This window comes from Cheilinus undulatus, linkage group 21 (assembly GCF_018320785.1).
Source record: "Cheilinus undulatus linkage group 21, ASM1832078v1, whole genome shotgun sequence".
Lineage (NCBI taxonomy): Eukaryota > Metazoa > Chordata > Actinopteri > Labriformes > Labridae > Cheilinus > Cheilinus undulatus.
The window spans coordinates 5140546-5161373 of record NC_054885.1 but is presented as its reverse complement, the minus strand read 5'-3'; the positions used below and the strand labels follow the sequence as shown (position 1 = coordinate 5161373).

Sequence of the window (20828 nt, the reverse complement as noted above, 5' to 3'; positions counted from 1 at the left end):
AACTGACAGTCACTGACTGGCCACTTTATTAGGTACACCTTGCTGGTACTAGGTTAACTTCCTTTAAGGCTTAAATAGGGAACTTTTATCAAATTATGTTCATTTAAAGGGTACCAACCAAGAAAATCTGTCAGATTTGTCAACACAGAGGGCCCTTAAGTCGGACCTTTGTCAAATTTTGTGCATTCACAGGGCACTAAACAGGGCATTTTGTCAACTTTTGTCCACTCAAGAGGACACTTGGTCAGATTTTGTCAACATAAAAGACACCTGAGAGGGAACTTGGTTAAATATTGTCAACAGTTAGGACACTTAAGAGGGACCTTTGTCACATTTTGTCCACTCAGGGTACTCAGGACAGGAGGGCACTTTGTCACAAGTTTTTTCCACACATAAGGCCCTAAAGAGGGCACTTTTTCAAAATGTGTCTACTCAGAGGGCACTTAAGAGGGACCTTGGTCAAATTATATTTATTTATAGGGCACTACAGAGGGCACTCTGCCAAATATTGTCCATTCAGAGGTCACTTAAGAGTACACTTTGTGAATATTCTCCACTTAGAGGGCACTAAACAGGGTACTTGATGAAATTTGGTCCATTTAGAGGGCACCAAAAAAGGGTTCTTAGTCCAGTTTTGTCCACTCACATGGAACCAAAAAGCACTTCTATTTTGACAACTGAAGCCGAACTTAAAGGGCACTTAATCATGTTAATCTGCCACAGTGACATACAGAAAATATGATGGCTGGTGTCAACTTATTCATGCATTGTGACAGGTTAGGGAGTGGTTCAGCATTCTTTTAGTGTTTTAAACCATTAAGTTACCTAATATTGGGTCTCTGAGACTTCTATTTTTGGTGCCCTGTTCCAGTAGGCTATAATACTGACGTTTAAATCCTTGATTTATAGGTTTTAGCTCAGAGTAGTGTAACTGAGCGCAGAGCCTCTGATTACCAGTGTGTGGAGCACCATCCTCATCCTCCCTCCTCCCTGTCTACAGGCTGCTTTCCCTTTAACGGGTGACGCAGCTCATCTGTTGCCCCACTTTGTGTGAGCAGCGGCGGTGTGCGGGAGCCTGCGGGATCCGTGGATACGTACGGCTCTGCTGGGGGACGTCGGCGCTTCTGTGGGGCCTCTCCGTCCTCATCATGGAGTTTTTACTGGGGAATCCGTTCAGCACGCCGGTGGGACAGAAGATCGGTGAGCTAGAGAGCAGGATTAGTCGTTACGTTGTTGTAATTAACGCTTCAGTCGCCTTTACCGGAGTCATCACGCCTCTGACTCTCATTTTATCTCGCGATGTTTCTCAACGTTCTTATTTTAAATGCTCGTTGATGCACAAGGGTAGTATTTGATGTTGTTGTTTCATTAACGTAATAAATTCGAGTTAAATTAAAGACTGAGAGGAGCTACAGGGTTGTGGTTTGAGTGACATGTCCGCTAAACAATGATGAAGCAGAGGCGGGACTTAGCTGATGTGATGTGGAATCTGATTGGCTGTTTTTGTGTCTGTTTATCCTGCTATTAGCTGGGAGGGACGGTGAGTGACCGACATCCTCCTGACCTAAATTAGACTCACATTGTTGTCAGGACTATTGACTGCTCATGTGTTCTCATTGACTGATGGAAAAGAAAAGAGGAGTTTGTTAGGGATGTCACCAAACCGCATTCTTAAAAGTCGATACAATACTAGGGCTGTGCATCCTCACCGCCTCACCTGGTATAATTTCAATTTCCGGTTAGGATTTGATGCCATGCACAATGGCTTGCATCCTCAGGTCTCTATAATTCCGCTTATGGCCACTTTTTCATCAATTAAGTCAAGTTAGCTGATAAATCTGAACTCTTTGGGATTATTCAGATCAGGGATGGGCAACTTTTTTAACAAAGAGGTCTGCACTGATTTTATTGTTGGTGCTGAAGAGCCGAATTGCTACAAATAGTCAGATATTCTCAGTTTTACCTTCATAATTACAAATAAATCAATATAAAAAAGAAAATATATTGCTTTATTGAGCATTTCTAATGCTAACAATTATGTTTATAGACCCAAGTACAACTAGAAATTGGTAATTAAATGAGAAAAACAGATTTAAATCAATTTAAAGCGGCATTTTAAATGCAGTGAACAATATAATACTTGTTATCTTAATATATTTTAATTGCATCCTTATTTTTTTCTTAAAGTGCATTTTGTGATGCATATTTAAAGCTTTAGAGCAGGGGTCATCGAGTACATACAGGGCCGGATTTAGTCTCAACAGAAACTCTGGGTGCCGGACTTTCAAATACACAGAAATTAAAGAAATGTTTTATATTATTTTAGGCATTACCAGTGAGATCTATCCCTATTATCTTTAACGCAGCAGGCCACAAGGAGAAAGGCCTGACAACAGAATAGGGCAGACCCCTGAAAATCACAGAGAATGGGCCCTCTCCAGTTGTCATTTAGCACCAATAATAACCAATTTTTGACATTTCTAACCCTTTTTTGATACTTTTTGCCTCTTTAACACAATTTTTGAAAGATTTTAACCCCATTTTAACCACTTTTCATGCAAGTTTTATCCCCTTTGTGACACTCATCAATTTTTGCCACTTTTCTTCTGTTTTTGTCACATTTCAACCCCTTTTCATTACATTTTTTCAACAATTTTTGCAACTTTAAACCAATTTTTCCCACTTTTAACCCATTGTTGATACTTTTGCCCCTTGTTGCCTCTTTAACACAACTTTTTGAAAGATTTTAACCCCCTTTAAAACACTTTTCCTGCATGTTTTATCCCTTTGTGCCACTCTTTTATCAATTTTTCCACTTTTTAACCTCTTTTCTTTACTTTCTTGCACTACTTTTTTGTCATTTGTAACCAATTTTTGATACCTGTTGTGCCTTGTTGCCTCTTTTACCAGTATTTGCCACATTTAACCTCTTTTCACCACTTTATCTCGTCATTTTTGCAGCGCTTCTGCCAACCTTAACCTTTTTTTAAAATACCTACTAATAATGACAGTAAATCTCTGAAAAAAACAGATAAAAATGTTAAGTCATTCTAAAACTATTTCAATGTTATTTTTTGTGGGATGGATTTGACAGCTGCAGACATTTAAAGCCAGAAGATACTCTTAAAATCTTCTTTTCCTCCTTTTCTGAATTTTACGATCTTTCGGGAGCCGGACAGGAAGCTTTGGGGGGCCTGACGTGGCCCCCGGGCCACCAGTTGATGATCAGTGCTTTACAGAGACAGTTAAAGCCAGTTATTTCAGCTAATTTATTGCAAACAACCAAACATACACCATTAAGACTTGGAGCCAATTTGCGGGAAGTTGAGGGCCTCATGTGGCCCCCAGACCGCCAGTTGCCCAGCCTTGATTTAGATGGTAACATTGAGATAAATGTAGGGCTGTAAAAAGATTAAGAATTTTAATCTCAGAATTTCTGCCATGAATTGTAAATAATCACACCCCTTTTATTGAATCTTATAACTTTCATTTTGAATTGTTTTTGTGTCATTTTGGATTTTCTGGGATCCTGACTTCCTGTTTGGATACAGACCTGCTTTTAGAGGCAGCAGAAGATTATTACATGGACTTCACCATATAAAAAAGAACTTTTAAAGGATTAAAAATGAAATAAGAGAATTTTAAAAAGGTTTAGATGACTTCTGTCTTGTCCCCTGAGCTGTCTGTGAGTTTTTAAGGTGAAATAAAACGTTAAGGAACAATAGTGGATTTATTTTACATCACTGTGGCTGCAGGGAGACGCTGACGTAGATTAACCAAAGTGTGCCAAAAGGGACAATAAGGCATGTTTATTAATCGTGATAAGATTGATCAATCTTGACAGCCCTAGATGAATGTCAACATTAATGTCTTCACATGATGAACAAATTCTATAAGCCAAGCTGTCGGTGGAAAATCTTCAAGCAACATAAGATGTCATTGCATCACTTAGGGATTGTGCACATCCACATCACAACACATTCTAAGTCCAGTTTAGACCGAAGATTTGCAGCAAGACAGGATGAAACTTGCATCAGGCTTCTCTGCAACACTCTAAAAGCCTACCAGTGCCCACACCCCTCATGATAGATAACTATAACAATACCGGATTCAAGATCAGGGCAAAAATAAAAGTCCTAAGAGGCCATTATTGGTTTATTTCTTGTTTGAAATTATAAGAAAACTCAGGCAAACTCCTGCCGACTGTCTACAAAGAAGAATAATGTTGGTAACCTTAAAAATTTATTCAAAGAACAGGAGTTAAATCGTCTGTCTTTTGACAGAAATTGATTTCTGTATTCTACTTTTTGGTTTTGAAGTTCTGATCATTAGGACAACCTTAGTACATCCTGACACACCACATACACCGGTAGACTGACAGTCTCCAAGGCAGGGGATTTATTCTGGACCACACCACATGCACATGGACCATTGGTTTTAAACTGGTGGGTCAGACTTGGGATCCTAAAGTGGGCCATGAAGCTGTTTCGAGTGGGTCGTGAATGCGTGCCTGGAATGACAAAATACGGCAAAAGCCTTTGATATTCAGAAGAAGTGAGAGGATAGAGAAAAACATTCTTGTGATCCATTATCCCATGAAAGGAGTAAGTTTAGGTTGTTTTCAGAAGATTTCATCTTATCTCCTTTCCTCTGATGATAAAGCTTTAAAGCTTCTGTTTTCCCAAGATAACAGAGTCAGACCAGAAGAAATTAGGCTTCCAAAATTCCCAACCTCTCACAGGAAATGGAGAATAAATGCGTGCATTCTTGCATATATTCACTTATTTGTTTTGTTCTATGTAAGGCTAAATTTGCATTTTTTGTTACCTAGATTTGAGTTGTTAAAATGTGCAACGGTCCTGAGGCCGGAGCAGTTGAGAATCACTGCCATGAATAGTGCTTGGGAACTGCAGGACCATAACATAATATTCTCTCGAGCAGTGATCCTCAACCTTGGGGACAGGACCCCCTTTGGGGTCACGAGACACTGAGAGGGGGTCTCCAGATTCCCTGAAAAAAATAAGAATATTTTTTTAAACTACACTATTGCCACGTTACACCAATTTTAACCCATTTTCATCAATTTCAACACATTTTTTGCAGTTTAACACCTATTCTTGCCAATTAAGCCTAATGTTGCTTCTGCTGACCCATCATTTCCATTATTAACCCCCGTTTTACCACTTTTTACATCCAATTGTTCCCATTTTACCCACATTTCACTATCTGATATGCCTGTTTTTGCTAGTTTAACCAATTTCTGCCAACATCTGCCAACTTTCTCTTTCTAAGTTAACACTTTTTTGCCAGTTTATGTCAATTTTTCATCCCATTTCACCAGATTTCCACACATTTTTACCAAATTAAAGCCATTTCAACCACTTTTTAACTCCCTTTTACCACTATTTATGCCCATTTTTGCCATTGATATAAATTTTTTTTTGCCATATTTATGTTATTGTCGCCACTTCTAACACATTTCTGCTACTTTTAAAATCCAATGTCACCACTTTTCCTGTAGCTACCGCCTCTTTCTCCTCAAATGATGCTGATTGGTCCATTCATTCTCTGACTTGGAACAAGACTCAGCTTGAAGCTTTACGAGATTAATCTGCCTGACGACAGGCTTGGAATCTGGCCAATCCCTGAATTTTGATAGGTTAACTTTGGCGTAGATTGTATCGATATAATTCTATAGTATTAATGCAATCAGGACGGATTGCAGGAGTTAATCTGCAACTTTTGGACTTCCGTTTTTGCTGCTGCTGATTTACACAGGCATCAGTCTGGTTCAATTTTAGTTTTTATCATTTCCAAGTTTAAAAAAAGGAGCTATGAGGCCAAAGTATGTATGCAATTTAGACAAGTGTAGAGGTTTGCCTGCAATTTTAGATGGATAAATTCCTTTTCTTTTTAAAAAATTGTGGCTATACTCCAGTCACAATACAATCCATCATTAAAGCAGCAGAGATTTTATCATTTTAAAGTACATGGTATTAATGAGTGCTGAAGCATTACACATTTTGCACAGATGTATTGCCAATATATGTGTGCAATAAAGACAAAATGCACGAGTTTGTCTGCAAATTTTGATCATTTAGAACAAGAAACATAGATTTTGTTTAACCAAAAGGCGAATTAGATTTGGAATATGTTGCACCAATTGCACAACTACCACTTCATGAGATTTTGTAGAATAAAGAGCACCAATGTTTAGTCAGACTACTCTCAAAGCCCAGTATGAACTGCATTTATATGCCCGACTTTTGCCGAAGCGTGTAAAATATGTCTTTACACAGGATCCTTTGTTGCTCTTTAAAATGTTACAGCTCAAAAAGAGGAATAGTCTGAGTCTAAATGTCTTCTTTCTGACAGAGAGTGCGACCAGTTCCAGCCTGCCGTCAGAAGACTGGGCCCTCAACATGGAGATCTGCGACATGATCAACGGCGCAGAGGAAGGGTGTGTTCATGTGTTTGTGTGTTATCTGTCTGCATCGAGTATGAACCAGTCTCTGGAGGTTTCATTCTTCTGTCTGCTGAAAATCCTCTGATTTCAGGCCCAGAGATGCTGTCAGAGCCTTGAAGAAAAGGATTGTGGGAAACAAGAACTTCAAGGAGGTTATGCTGGCGCTTACTGTGAGTGTTCTCTCAACACCCACATGCTGTAAAGCCACACTGAGTACCTGCTTTATGTATATTTAATGTATATTAGGAATGTTAGTATGCATAAAATGAATGTTGATTCAGTATGTGCGAAGTCGATGTACAGCAGGTAGAAGTCGGGAAAATTCACCATGAGAAAGCAGTTTTATTTGATCATAATTCAATATTTGTTATAAGGCTTTTGTGCCTTTAGTTTAGAGACAGGACGCTGGATATGGGGGTGAACTAGAGCCAGAGAGAGAGTGGGGAATGACATTTGTGAACGGAGCCTCATGCTTGATTTGAACCCTGGCCATTTGCAAATCGAGAACAGCCTTGGTACATGTGATGCACCAACACGAGCGCAAAGCTACCAGCAACTGATTGAGCAGCGAGCTCCTCTTCCTTTCTGGCAAATCTGGTCTACATTTGTGATTTTGAATTGCTAATGTTCTACATTATACAGAGAGAGGAAGAGACAGGGAGACAGAGAGGAGCAGTCTGCAACAGGCAAACAAATAGAGAGAGAGAGAGGGAAAGAGAGAGGGAGTGCCGGTAGTTGCAAATAAGGCAGAGACTGAGAGAAAAAGACATCACCGGGTTGTTATACTGTTGATATACATGTGCTTGATGGTGAAGGATTCATGTCTCTGCTTCACCCTTGGTTACAGCTTTATCCCCTTCTACCTGTTGTATATACCTTTTTGTAACAGTGTTGTATTAAGTCCCTTTATCATCTTATTAAATGCACGTTAGCATTAGGGCTGGGAAATAAAATGAAAATAACATTAAATCGCAATATGGCCTGCTGCAAATTTCAAATAGCAAAATGTGCAATACTTCTTTGACCTGAAATTTGTGTCAAAATACCTGTTTTAAACTTTTTTTTGCAGCAGAGATATTATGCATGACATAGCATGCAATCATTCAGGTGCCATTTAATTTAGAATAGTCTAAAAAAATCCTATCTCCTTAATTTTTGTACTTTTTTCTTATTAAATATAAGAATGACAAAAACCCTTCAGTGCAACAATTCATATCCAATTTGCAATACAAGTCAGAATCATAAGGATTAGACACTTTAAAGAATTGTTCAGCATTTGTTTAGGAATAAAAGAAAGTTAAGAAATAATCACATTTCTAATCGCAATTGCAATATTGCAGAAAAAAATCCTAAGTAGATTATTTTCCAAAATCATTTAGCCTCAGTTAGCATTAGAGTTTAGAGATAAAGAGCAGAGGAGGCAGAAAGCGATATTTCCTCTTTCAGTTCACCTCTGTAAATACAGGCTATACTGGATGATGTTGGTACAGAATTTATATATTCAGCTATAACACAGCAGGGCTGAAACCACAAACTAGAAGACAAAAACACTTCTCTGATGTACGGTACTGGGCAGAACTTGTATGTTTTGGACAAAAGTTGACACAACCCAGGTCGTGCTCTAGTTGTGTTTTCTATTACCAGGGGCATGGAAAAATCATCTGTTGGAAAAACAACAAAATATTTATATAATATAGGATGGAGTATGGGTTAGATTTGAAGAGTAAGCATGGCCTAGGGCATTGGTTCCCAACCTGGGGTCCAGGACCCCCAGGGGCCGCCAACGATCTTATAGGGGGTGCGTGGCTTTGCCTGCTCTGAGGCTGCCAAAATTAGATTTGTAAATACTGACTAAAACCAATGAAAAAGCAGTTATTAAGTAGTTTATACACAAATCTTTTGATAAGAAATGCATGCATAGGCCTTTTTTAGGGTTTTGTCAGTGAAAAAGTTAAAATCTATGTTGTTTTTTTGCTGCCCCACTTTTTCTTAGGTACATGTAGTGGGGGTCCAAGGAAAAATGGTTGGGAAACACTGGCCTAGGTTACTATCTGGGCAGGTAGTAAGGTTGCCATGAGCCTTTGGTGATCCTGTGGATGTCTTTAGATAGTTTTAGTTTTCACAAATCGTTCAGCCCTAGACTGAAAAGGCTGGGTGAAAAGGCCCAGACTAAAGCGATGCTGTCGAGCTTGGCTGCCAAAGTTGTCCCCAGGTTGTGGCACATCGGGCCATGACTGTATTTTGTATATAATAGTAAAAGTATTGGGCTGTGATCATGGAAATCCTATGAATATAGGCTGATGCATGCTGGTCAGCTCTGAGTCAGCTATTCCAGTCCAACATAATGAGATAAAAATAATCTAGTATGCTGCCAAATGCTTGTTATACTTATTTTTTAGTTCATTAAGACTACAAGAGGAGAGCACTGTCACTGATTAGGTTGATCTGAAGATTACAAGTAGTTTTTCAAAAGGTTCAAAAGGAAGTTGTAATTTCATCTGACCAAGATTTTCTCTGGTTGCCTGCAGCTCTTTGATATTCTGGTACAGCTACAGGACACAGCCTTGAACATTGATGCTTTGTTAGCCATCTTGGATTGCTGTACTGTTTTCTACGCTGTGTCCTGCCTCCCATGACTCCCTTTGGAGAAAGAAAACTTCATGCAGTGAAGGGCATGTGAAAGGCAACTCTAGATTTTAGCTGCTTAAAGTTTTCTAGAGAATTTAAAGTACGCTTGTGTGAAAATGTCTTCCTGTTACACTTATGCAGACCGAGGAAACAGCATTGGAACTTTTATTTAAGAAAATGCATTAGGAAAATGACGCATAAACCAAATCTTGAATTTCTCTAATACATCACTGAGCATGCAAATGTCTACTGCAGCTTTATAAGCCTGACGGATGCAGATAATAAAGCCTTTTATGGCTTTTTAAATTTGAATTTATTGTCTTTTTGAACAACTGACTATATGTGATCAGTTAAATAAAAAACATACTCGTCTAATGCAATCTTATTCTTGTACTCCTCAAGTAGATCACTCTGCATTTGCTGTACAGAGAATTATAAACAGGAGTAGATGCAACGATTAAGGTGCTACCTATCGCGTTTCAATGACAGTTCTAGTTTTGATTACTTAACCACAAAGCATGCAGTTCTCTTGACACATTTTTAAGTGCTCCAAAGCCTTGGTTTTAACCACCTTATTAAGTTCTAAAGTGAAGTGTTTTCTTGAATCTCCCTCTTATTCCAGGTCCTGGAGACCTGTGTAAAAAACTGCGGCTACAGGTTTCACATCCTTGTGACAACACGAGATTTTGTCGAAGGAGTTCTGGTGCGGTCGATCATCCCGAGGAACAACCCTCCACTAGTCCTCCATGACCGAGTCCTCAGCATCATACAGGTTAGAAAAATGTTGTAACACACGTTTAGCAACGCCATGGCTGCTTGGAGAAATAAATCAGGGCGTTGCTGTCATTGTTTCAGTCTTATTTTTGTTAGCTTGCTCTCCGGTTTGTTAATAATTTGTGGCTTTCTCTGAATAAGGCGTGGGCTGATGCATTCCGTAGCTCACCTGACCTGACAGGTGTGGTGTCTGTGTACGAGGACCTGCGGAGGAAAGGGCTGGAGTTCCCCATGACGGAACTGGACGGTTATGCACCTGTCAACGCACCAAAGAAGGTAAGAGCACTCAGTTATAAAAACAAGAAAAGAAGTAAAGGAAATAAATCACAATCACAAGAACTGGAGAGTTACTTACACATGAGTTTGACTCCTTGTTTCCACTGTGCATTTACATTTGCATTTGGGATACCAAGTGGTAATCCTTAAACGGTCTGATTAAAGGCTTTTCACACCCGATTAGGCTTAATTGGTTTTGAAAACTTGGAAGACCACAGACTTAAGGATACCTTCTTTTAAACATTATAATCCTGCAAATGCACACGATTGGGCTGCAAGTTCACAAACCTGCTTGTCGTAGGAATTCCCCACAGACATGAGGTCCCACAGAAATGTGCTAAAACAAACGTGACTTAAAAAGAAATTTAAAAAAAAACGAATATGGAGGCTGATATACATCATCAGCAGGCTACACGCTGCTCTCCACTTTCTGTATTTTTCACTCTTCTCCGGACAGAGTTAGATTTATACTCAGTACATTTATGAGCTGTCAAAGTACACACCATCTGGCTGGTGCTGCTTCCCGGTCTGCTTGCTCTTATTGCCTTCAAAGCCAGTCTGATCTGGATCCTTATATATCAGACGTGCTTTATATTTATAATTTAACATCAGGAGGCTCCATCTTTGACTGTAGCAAAGTAAAATAATCCACACATTTAGGGATTATTTGGAACAATAATCGGCTGTGTTTTCTGGTGTTTGGGATCTACCTTTCCTTCATCTGTGCTCATTTCTCTTCTGGGTCTTCTCTGCTCCTTTGCTTGCCAGGCTGTATCTGCAAACGGGCCTACTGTCACTGCTCTTCATCCTGGGCTTATATCCTCCAAACCTCCAATCATCAGACCTCAGAGCTCTGAGATAAAACGAGAGGGGTCCAATGCATTCACTCCCAGCCAGGTGATAACTGGTGTTTTAGGAACTGCAGCATGTTCCTTTAAATATCTGGACTTTTACAGCTAAATGAATACTTGAAATACTCAGCTAAAAATAAAGCTAAAACAGCCAAAATTATGACCTTGTTGCAACTATAAAAGCAGATGCACAGAGTGCTGCATGTTCAGAATTATTCAAAGTGAAATAAGTTAGCTATAAATAATGGTAAAGCTGTTAAAACACCGGTTGTATGCTCGAGAATGACCAAAGACTTTTTAGTAAAACTCTGATTCAGGTCAATTGAAATTGCAAAAATTTATACAATATAAAAGTAACGAAGAAAGTTGAAGTGGATATCTGTCAGGCTTGTCGTTCAGGTTATGCCTCAGTTAGTCAAAAGTACAAATAGTTAAATATTCTGTATTGAAATATTTGACTCCAGTAATGCTAGAATATCTTAATGATAATAAAGCCTAAGGTCATGGGATGCTGCAGGATACTTAAAAAGAATGACGAAGTGAATAAGCTAGCTGAAGCTTTAAAAGTAGTTTGCTTTAATACAACCATGGAGTATTAAATTGGAAAACAAAATTGCTACAACCCCAGTTCCAAAAAAGTTGGGACACCAGTACAATGTAAATAAAAGCAAGAGAATGATTGTCAAATCTCATAAACAGATATTTTATTCACAGTAGAACATAAACGACATATCAGATGTTTAAACTGAGACAGTTTGCTCATTTTGAATTTGATGGCGGGCGGCATGTATCAAAAAAGTTGGGACAGGGCCATGTTTAACGTTGTGTAGCATCTCCTCCGTCTTGGAAATGAGGAAACCAGTTGCCGGAGTGTTGGAGAGGAATGTTGTCCCATTCTTGTCTGATGTAGGATTCTAGCTTCACAACAGTCCTGGGTCTTCTTTGCTGGATTTTTCCTTTCATAATGTGCCAAGTGTTTTTTATTGATTAAAAGGTCTAGACTGCAGGCAGGCCACTTAAGCATCCGAGCTCTTCTACCATAAAGCCATGCTGTTGTGATGGATGTGGCACTAAAGAGACGATGTCTGTATGGCAGCTCTAAAACCTCTCTTTACTTTTCAGCATTGATAGTTCCTTTCCAGATGTGTCAGCTGCCCATGCCATAGGCACTAATGCAACCCCATACCATCAGAGATGCAGGCTTTAGAACTGAGCCAGGAGAACAAGCTGGATGCTCCCTCTCCTCTTTAGGTTTTTTGAAAGAGTTTCAAATTTTGATTCATGTGACCACAGAACAGTTTTCCATTTTGCCTCAGTCCATTTTAAATGAGCTTTGGCACGGGGATGATGGCGGCGTTTCTAGATCTTGTTCGCATTTGGCTTCTTTTTTGCATGATCCAGCTTTAACTTGCATTTGTGGATGGCACGGCCAACTGTGTTGACAGACGATGACCTGTAGTGATTTCCAGCACAGAATCATGCCTGATTTTATTGCAGTCTTATGTACACAGAGATTTCTCAATTTCCTCTAAATCTTTTGATGATATTATGGGCTGTAGATGGTGGGATATTTCAGGTCTTTGCATTTCACGTTTAAGTAACATTTTTCATAAATTGTTCTACAATTTGACGAACCTATGCCCATTCTTACTTCTCAGAGACTCTGCCTGTCTAAAATGCTTCTTTTATTCTCAGTCATGGAACTGACCCATTGACAATTAACCTAATTAGTTGCAAAATGTTCCTCTAGCTGTTTTTTCTATTACCACGTACTTTTCCAGCCTTTTTGTTGCCCCTCCCTACTTTTTTGAGACATGTTGCTGCCATCAAATTCAAAATGAGCTTAAGATTTTCATGAAATGGTAAAATATCCCCCCTTGAACATCTGATATGTTGTTTTTGTTCTGTTGTGAATGAAATATGGGTTTATGAGATTTGACAATCATTGTGTTCTGTTTTTAATTTACCTTTTACGTAGCGCCCCGACTTTTTTGGAAACGTTGTTGTACACAGCACAGAAGAAGTAAGATTAAAAAAGCTACTGAGGCATTCAACTGAGCGTTGAGTATTGAGTTTATAGTAGAAAAAGGTGTTTAAAAACAGATAAGCTGTAATTGTAGTGAACGTGGCCTTGGCTGATATACAGGCAGCTACTAAATCAACAGTAGAAGAAGTCTGTGTTGGCTAAATGTTTCATAATGTATTATTCTCCTATTTGTTTAAACTCTAAATCAATATTTGCCCTGTGCAGCAGTTATTTTTATGTATTTATTCAGACTTCCTTATTGATGTTCCAGGTCAAAAAGCTCAAGGCAGAGCTGGGAGTTGTTCGAACCAACCTCACCATGATGTCAGACATGATGAGTCAGCTGGATCCCGTCACGGTAAAACAAGCAGACATGGAGCTGCTGGAGGTAAAAACAACAGGGACTCAAGTTTCATATATGTGAAGTAACCTGTGCAAGAAAACCCTCCCCATCCATTCATACCTAGTAACAGTGTCTTACCCTTAACTGATCTGGCATTGCATACATTCTGTGTTGCATCTGGCCCCTCAACTCCCCCACCCACACATTCTTTGTTTGGTTGTGTCATTAGCAGTTATACACAGTTTGTAAGGACATGCAAGAAAGGATAGTGAAGATCGTCCCAAGACTCAGCGAGGAGAAGCTAATCGAGGAGCTTCTGGCGACTAACGATGAGATGAACACCACCTTTACTCGTTACCACAGGTTTAATACATTATTCTGGTGTTATTTATGACAAAATATGGAATATGCAAGCTTTATTTCTCTATTTGCTGATGATTAAATGTTGTTCTGTTATTGGCAGGTTTGAGAAAAGATTAACAAATGGTCAAAACACAGCACAAAAGGTAAAAATAAAAATAATATGGAACACTTGGCTTTTATTCTGCTGTTAAAGCTTAACAAACAAGTATTGGTTTTAAAAATACTATTTTTGTCCTTCAGAGCCATACATACGTCAACCTATCAGACCTTGATTTAACAGGAGAGTCTGGGGTGGCGTCAATGTCCAATGATTCCCCACTCAGCCACTCCAAGTCAGACAGTTTGTGCAGTCAGATGGCGAGACTTAGTAAGTACTCTAGTCTTTAAAATTATCATTAATGTGGAGTATCTGTATGCCTTTTTGTAACATCATGTCCTTTTTTCTTTTTTTGCAGGTACAAGTGAATCTGATGACACATTATCACAGAGAATTAACATCCCAACCCAACAAAGACTCAGGTATGGAAAGACCTTGATCTTGAAGGTGTACAGCAGAGACAAGTTACTGAGGCGAAGTGGTCCTAAAATAGGATGGCCATGATGGGATGTCCCATTTTGTCCAGGACTGTCCCATTTTCAGGCTCTGTGTCCCATGCCCCAACAAAAAAACCTCTTATGCATTAATATGTCCCAGTTTTGGTCAACCCCTGCGGGTAAATTAAACACCAAAACAACTGTTTTCCATCTGCTGAGGGACTTTCCATTCATTTGTACTATATCAGGATATTACAACTCAACCTAAAAGGCTTTCGGGTTTTCCCCAAGCCCCTTTAAAGGTATAGCTTTAAGAAGTTGATTGATCATTGTTTTCATCAGTTTTACTCCCACTAATCCAATTTAAGTCCTCATAAGATTTGTAGCACTATTTCAGTTTGTCAACAGATGGTAATCCCTTTCATGGCAGTTAACCAAAGTGCAAATCTTTATTTCAGTGAGCAAGATGAAGCAACAGTGGACGGCCTGGCTCTGGCTCAGAACAGCAGACTACAAAACCCTGGAAAGGTAAACGTCTAACACAGAGTATTTATGGGGTTTAAAAATTATCCTTCAGCTTTTTATCATTTGTTGAGTGGATGGATGGATGGATGGATGGATGGATGGATGGACAGATGAATGGATGGATGGGTGGTTGGTTAGTTGGTTGGTTGGATGGATTAATGGATGGATGGGAGTTATCAGTATCAGTGCATGGATGGATGGATGGATAGATGGTTGGTTGGATGTATGGATGGATGGTTGGATAGATGGATGGATGCGTAATATCAGTATCAATGCATGGATGAATGGTTGGATGGATGGGTGGTTGGTTGGTTGGTTGGATGGATTAATGTATGGATGGGTGATATCTGTATCAGTACATGGATGGATTGATGCATGGGCAGATGAATGGATGGATTGATGGACGGATGGGTGACATCAGTATCGATAGATGGATGGATGGATGTATGGATGGATGGTTGGGTGGATGGATGGATGTGTGCCTAGATGGATGGATGTCATTATCAATGCATGGACAGATGGATAGATGTCTTTATCTATAGGTAGATGTGTGCATAGATGGTTAGACGGTTGGATGGATGGATGGATGGATGGATGGATGGATGGATGGATGGTTGGATGGATGGACGTGTGCATAGATGGATGGATGTCTTTATCTATAGGTAGATGTGTGCATGGATGGTTAGACGGTTAGACGGTTGGATGGATGGATGGATGGATGGATGGTTGGATGGATGGACGTGTGCATAGATGGATGGATGTCTTTATCTATAGGTAGATGTGTGCATAGATGGTTAGACGGTTGGATGGATGGATGGATGGATGGATGGATGGATGGATGGATGGATGGTTGGACGTGTGCATAGATGGATGGATGTCTTTATCTATAGGTAGATGTGTGCATGGATGATTAGACGGTTTGATGGATGGATGGATGGATGGTTGGATGGTTGGATGGATGGATGGATGGACATGTGCCTAGATGGATGGATATCATTATCAATACATGGACAGATGGATGGATGTCTTTATCTATAGGTAGATGTGTGCATGGATGGTTAGACGGTTAGACGGTTGGATGGATGGATGGATGGATGGATGGATGGTTGGATGGATGGACGTGTGCATAGATGGATGGATGTCTTTATCTATAGGTAGATGTGTGCATGGATGGTTAGATGGTTGGATGGATGGATGGATGGATGTTTGAATGGATTTAAATTGTGGTGTAATGAGAGAATAATGTTTTTCAGTAAAAACAGTGAAGGAAAATTAAAGTTGCACCAACTCTCAGAGTGAAATCCTTTTCAACAATAAAAGAATGCATTAAATTCTATAAACTCTGAGCTGTGAAATTTTAAATATAAACATGCTTTACTAGAGAGGTAGATCCAGCTGTTGATGTCAGTATAAGTTCTACTGCATCTGTCTGAGCTGTTGAGGACCAGAGTTAGAGATTGGTTAGAGGCGTTGCTGTTCGTAGACTTAGATCAAAAAGTCTTTGAAATGATATAATAAAAGTTTGTTGGTTGAGTTGCTGTGAAACATTTCTCTGTCTCAGTAACATTTTCCCTCCTTATTCGACTCTCCGTGTTTGCATGAAGGATGGCAGCCCAGCCTCCACCTGCAGCTCTTCACCAAAGTTAGATTGGATGATTAAGAGGGGAATGGTGGGTGTGTGTCCAGAATCTGGTTTTACATGATTCACTCTCCACTCCCTGTGTTCCTCGGTTCCTCATGACGATGCATTTTACAGTTTCTGTGGTGTCACTCGCTTCTGTTTGGGTCTCTATTTTGGGTTTGATGGTTGAGGATTATTTTGTTTTGCATGTTTTTATTCATGGTGAAGACAATAAAGTGTTTTCAGTTCAAGTTTGTTCCTTCTCCATTCAGAGCATGATGGGTTGATGTGCCACATAGTTGTCATACTGGTCTTGCTTTGCTCACGGACACGTGGTTCTTCTTTTTTTTTTTCTTTTGTGGTTTGGCAGCTTTGTGACATCTTCATACCAGTGATTATTTTCTATATTTCACTCAGATTATACTGATGCTCTGCCTTCTTTCTCAGATTCCTATCAACCAGTCCAATGTTATGGATGATATTGAGAAATGGCTGGCGCTGGATGATGAGGTAAATATCTGGATCACTAAATAAGAAAATAAATATACAATATGACTTTATCATGTAGCTACACTGCACTTTTTGGGCACTTTTATGTCTTTAAATGCCAAAAATAAGTTTACGGTTGAGTTCAGCCTTGTTTTCTATTGAAACCAGGTCAAAACCAGCCTAACTTTATTGATTTTTAGCTTCATTTATTTACATGATCTTTCGCCTGAAACCTGAATGTAGTTTTGTTTTTGCAGAGTAGCTCATAAAAATGCCAGTATGGTTCTGCTAGTTCTTAAATCCATGAGTTTTTGTTTTCATTTTTTGATGCTTGTTTGTAACCTGTTTAATTCTTTACTTGTACTCTAGCGCCATCATCTGGTCACATATTCAAACAACCCATAAGCTGCTTTTTCTCCCAGACTTTGCAGACAAAATCTCCTAAAGGGAAGGTTCCTCTTTTAAAGCACAATAAAAGTTTTTCATACTCAGACAACCAGAATAAATCAACTTTAATGAAAGACATTTTTCTTTAAATGGGTCAAAATTTGAGGCAGGAAATAAAGACGACAAATCTGTTATATAATAAATAATACAGAAAAAGACAAACAGGACAAAATGCACCTTTAAACTGCAAAACTCTGCATACTTTATATTTAAAGCAAAATATCTTTTCTGTTTGTGATGCAGTACGATGACTTTGAGGACCAAGATGGTGTGACCAGTGAAGGTGAGTCTTTACAGTTTACACCAAATCATTACTGATTTTCATTATTTTGTATTTTACATGCACTTTTTTTTTATCATTTGTGGAATTTATGGGTTAAAATCAAGACTGAAGACAACTGTGTTCATCCCTCTATAGGCAATTAGTACATAAAAGACTTCCACTATACGGACAAAAGTATTCAGCCACAGCACCACACTTGACGTCACTAATCTCTTCAGAACGACACATTTAGGATCACACATGTTTACAGATGGAGTCTGCACGGCTAGGTGTCTGATTTTATACACCCATGGCAACAGGTCTGATTGAGCCACACATCATTCAATAATTAACAGGTGTGGCTAAATACTTTTGTCCATATAATGTATGTGAGCACATGCTGTATGTATTTTATTTGGAGTGTGTAAGGCTGCACTCTGCTCACAGACTACCTCATAAAAACTATTTGGCTCCACATGCAGAAACAGGCTTAAGTTGAGCTTCGGTTCACATTTTTCAATATCTGTGTGAACATAATTCTGCATTTGAGCTGTAGAGGGCGGTAGAGGCTTCTCTCTCCTTTCTCTTAACTCCACATTTCATTTATTAAATCAGTGAAACACAACCACTGGCTCTTGACCCACATGTGGCTCTTTTTTATGTCTTAAATTGAAATATGATTCCCCAGAAAACCTTAGAAATGGGGAACTCTGACCTTTGAAATTATCCATTGCAAGTCATTTTAATCAGTTTGTTTCAAGCACTTATACAGTAGGATTTAATTGTCAATCTTTTTTGTTGTGTCTGTATATTTCTATTGCCCTTATTTGCAATCTCTTTCCCCCTTTTTTCTGCCAGTTTTAATTCATTGTTACTGCTTTAAGCCCATTTTTTCCACTTATTTGTTGTCACTTTTAGCCTAATTTTGCCACTTTTATCCTGCTTTTTGCCATTTTTTGCCACTTTTGCCCATTTACACTGCCTTTTCCTTTTGCCATAAAAATCCATTTTTTCCTATTTTGCCAGTTTGTCATCAGTGACTCACTTTTCAACAGGGGTTTGCCATGTTGTGCCTATTTTGCCCCTTTTCATCAATTTTTTACACTTTTTTGCCACTTTTTGACCAATTTTGCCACCTTAATTTTTTTGTCCCTTAACCAAATTTTCACCCCTTTTCACCCATTTTGACACTCTTTTAGTGCTTTTGACCAATTTTGCCACCTCAAACATAATTTTATTGCCCCTTAAACCAATTTTCACCCATTTTGACATTTTTTTGCCACTTTTTGACCAATTTAGCCACCTAAAACTTAATTTTATTGTCCCTTAAACCAATTTTCACCCCTTTTCACCCATTTTCGACACTTTTTTGCTGCTTTTTGACCAATTTAGCCACCTTAAACTTAATTTTATTGTCCCTTAAACCAATTTTCACCCCTTTTCACCCATTTTCGACACTTTTTTGCTGCTTTTTGACCAATTTAGCCACTTTAAACTTAATTTTAATGCCCCTAAAACCAATTTTCACCCCTTTTCACCCATTTTAGACACTGTTTGCTGCTTTTTTGCCAACTTTTCTCCCCACTTTTGCCACTTGTCACCAAGGGTTTTCCATGTTATGTCTATTTTGCCCCTTTTCACCCATTTTTGACACTTTTTTGCCGCTTTTTGACCTATTTTGCAACCTTAAACTTATTTTTATTGCCACTTAAACCCATCTTTGCCATTTCCCACCACTTAGATTATGGCTCTTGCAGATGTATTTTTCAACAATTTGGCTCTTTGGTTGGGTAACGCTGTATTAAATAAACTGATTATCTGACGTTGTATCATGTCGTCTGACCCATCTTTCCTCTCTCTGCAGAGTTTGACAGGTTTTTGGAAGGAAGAGCGAAAGCAGCCGAGCGTCTTCCGTCCCTGAGCGGTGCTTCTCAGGAAAACAACCACTCCGAGTCTTAAGCTGCTAAACCTGCCATACTAACAGCACTCATGAAGCATCAGCTAAGAGGTCAAGATAAATCCTAAATTAATGGTTAAATGGCACATTTGATGTGGGAATATATCCCATGTCTGAGGGAGGGTGTCGTCGTAGCTGTGTATTATGCTCTTTACTGGGGAAAAAGTGTTTTTTAACTGATAAATAATGTTACTTGATCGAGGACCGAGTTTTTTTTTTAGCTTAAACCGTTACGAGGGTTCGTCCATGTGTTGAATGCAAACATTTGCACATTTTATAAAGTTACATTCCTGCTGTGTAAGGAGAGGATGTTGTTACAGGAATCGTCTTTTGCTAAATAGATCATGTATTATATTGCTGTAATATAAATATTGTCAAATATTGAGCGGAGCCGCCCTGTGGAAGTAGCACACACTGTAAACTTGTATGTAAGAGAAGATAATTACATAACGTAAAGGTGTGATGATGCATCATTATTGATGCAGGATGTTCAAGAAAACTGGAGGTTTTTACTGCGTCCAACTTCTCTGGTGAAGACGTCTTACTTGAAACAGGAAGTGATGACAGACTTCTGCTGTCATGGATTAAAATGAAGCATTTACCTGGAAGTCTGGCTGTTTTCATGCTTATTTCAAGCTGTGCATTAAGGTTTCTCAAATATGATCAAATAAAAGGCTTTGCAGGTACGGCTCTGCTGCAGTTTCTTAAATCTGGTGTCTGTTTTGAACTCAGTGACTTTGGCTGCCTTTATTTGGCTCTGTTTTTTTTTTCAATTATCACAGAGATTCACAGTCTCACAGGTTTATAACTAATTAATATAACAGGTTTTCAGAAGGCTTTAAAAATGTAGTCAACTTTTTATTTATGTTTCATATGTTAATGTACTGGAATTAAAACATTTAATAAAAAAAAAATGAAAAATATAAAAACATAGCCAAGACAATAAACTTGTGTGTATTACCTTTTACAGTACAGAAGTGTTCCTGTAGAAGAAAAAAAACACACTGTAGTATTTAAAATAATAATGGACCAGTTATGGAAGCCCATTTTTGCCAAGAGGAGAAGAGAAACAAAAAATTTAGCATATATAATTCAATACAAGCTAATTTTAGGTAATGATTATGAAATTATAAAGTAAGGACTGTGAGATAAGAAAGTCAAAATTATTAAAACCCAAATTAAAATGAATAAAAAAAGTGATACTTATGGCTATAAATAAGAATTATGAGTCAAAAAGCTAAAATAAGAGGACAAAAAGAGGAATTT

At 38.7% G+C, this 20828-nt stretch overlaps 1 protein-coding gene across 6 annotated transcripts; it reads left to right on the top strand.

The window, feature by feature from the left end:
• Positions 1–1047: 1047 nt before the first annotated feature.
• tom1 (target of myb1 membrane trafficking protein) lies at positions 1048–20250 on the top strand. Of its 6 annotated transcripts, none has more exons than XM_041816848.1 (16): positions 1048–1200; positions 6376–6460; positions 6558–6636; positions 9717–9866; positions 10010–10144; positions 10913–11041; positions 13293–13409; positions 13597–13727; positions 13828–13870; positions 13968–14094; positions 14183–14246; positions 14720–14789; positions 16391–16456; positions 16855–16917; positions 17587–17626; positions 19470–20250. In XM_041816848.1, the coding sequence occupies exons 1-16, from the start codon at positions 1149–1151 to the stop codon at positions 19562–19564; spliced, it is 1446 nt and encodes a 481-aa protein (XP_041672782.1). In that variant the 5' UTR covers positions 1048–1148; the 3' UTR covers positions 19565–20250. The 6 variants fall into 6 exon arrangements, with proteins under 6 accessions (XP_041672782.1, XP_041672781.1, XP_041672785.1 ...); XM_041816847.1 differs by having other exon boundaries at positions 13594–13727; XM_041816851.1 differs by lacking the exon at positions 10913–11041 and having other exon boundaries at positions 13594–13727.
• The last annotated feature ends 578 nt before the right edge of the window (positions 20251–20828 follow it).

Coding starts and splice junctions, on each gene's coding strand:
- tom1 (XM_041816847.1), top strand. CDS start 1,149: ATGGAGTTTTTACTGGGGAATCCGTTCAGCACGCCGGTGGGACAGAAG. Junction 9,867..10,009: donor GAGTCCTCAGCATCATACAG/GTTAGAAAAATG, acceptor TCTCTGAATAAG/GCGTGGGCTGATGCATTCCG. Junction 14,790..16,390: donor GACTACAAAACCCTGGAAAG/GTAAACGTCTAA, acceptor GTTTGCATGAAG/GATGGCAGCCCAGCCTCCAC.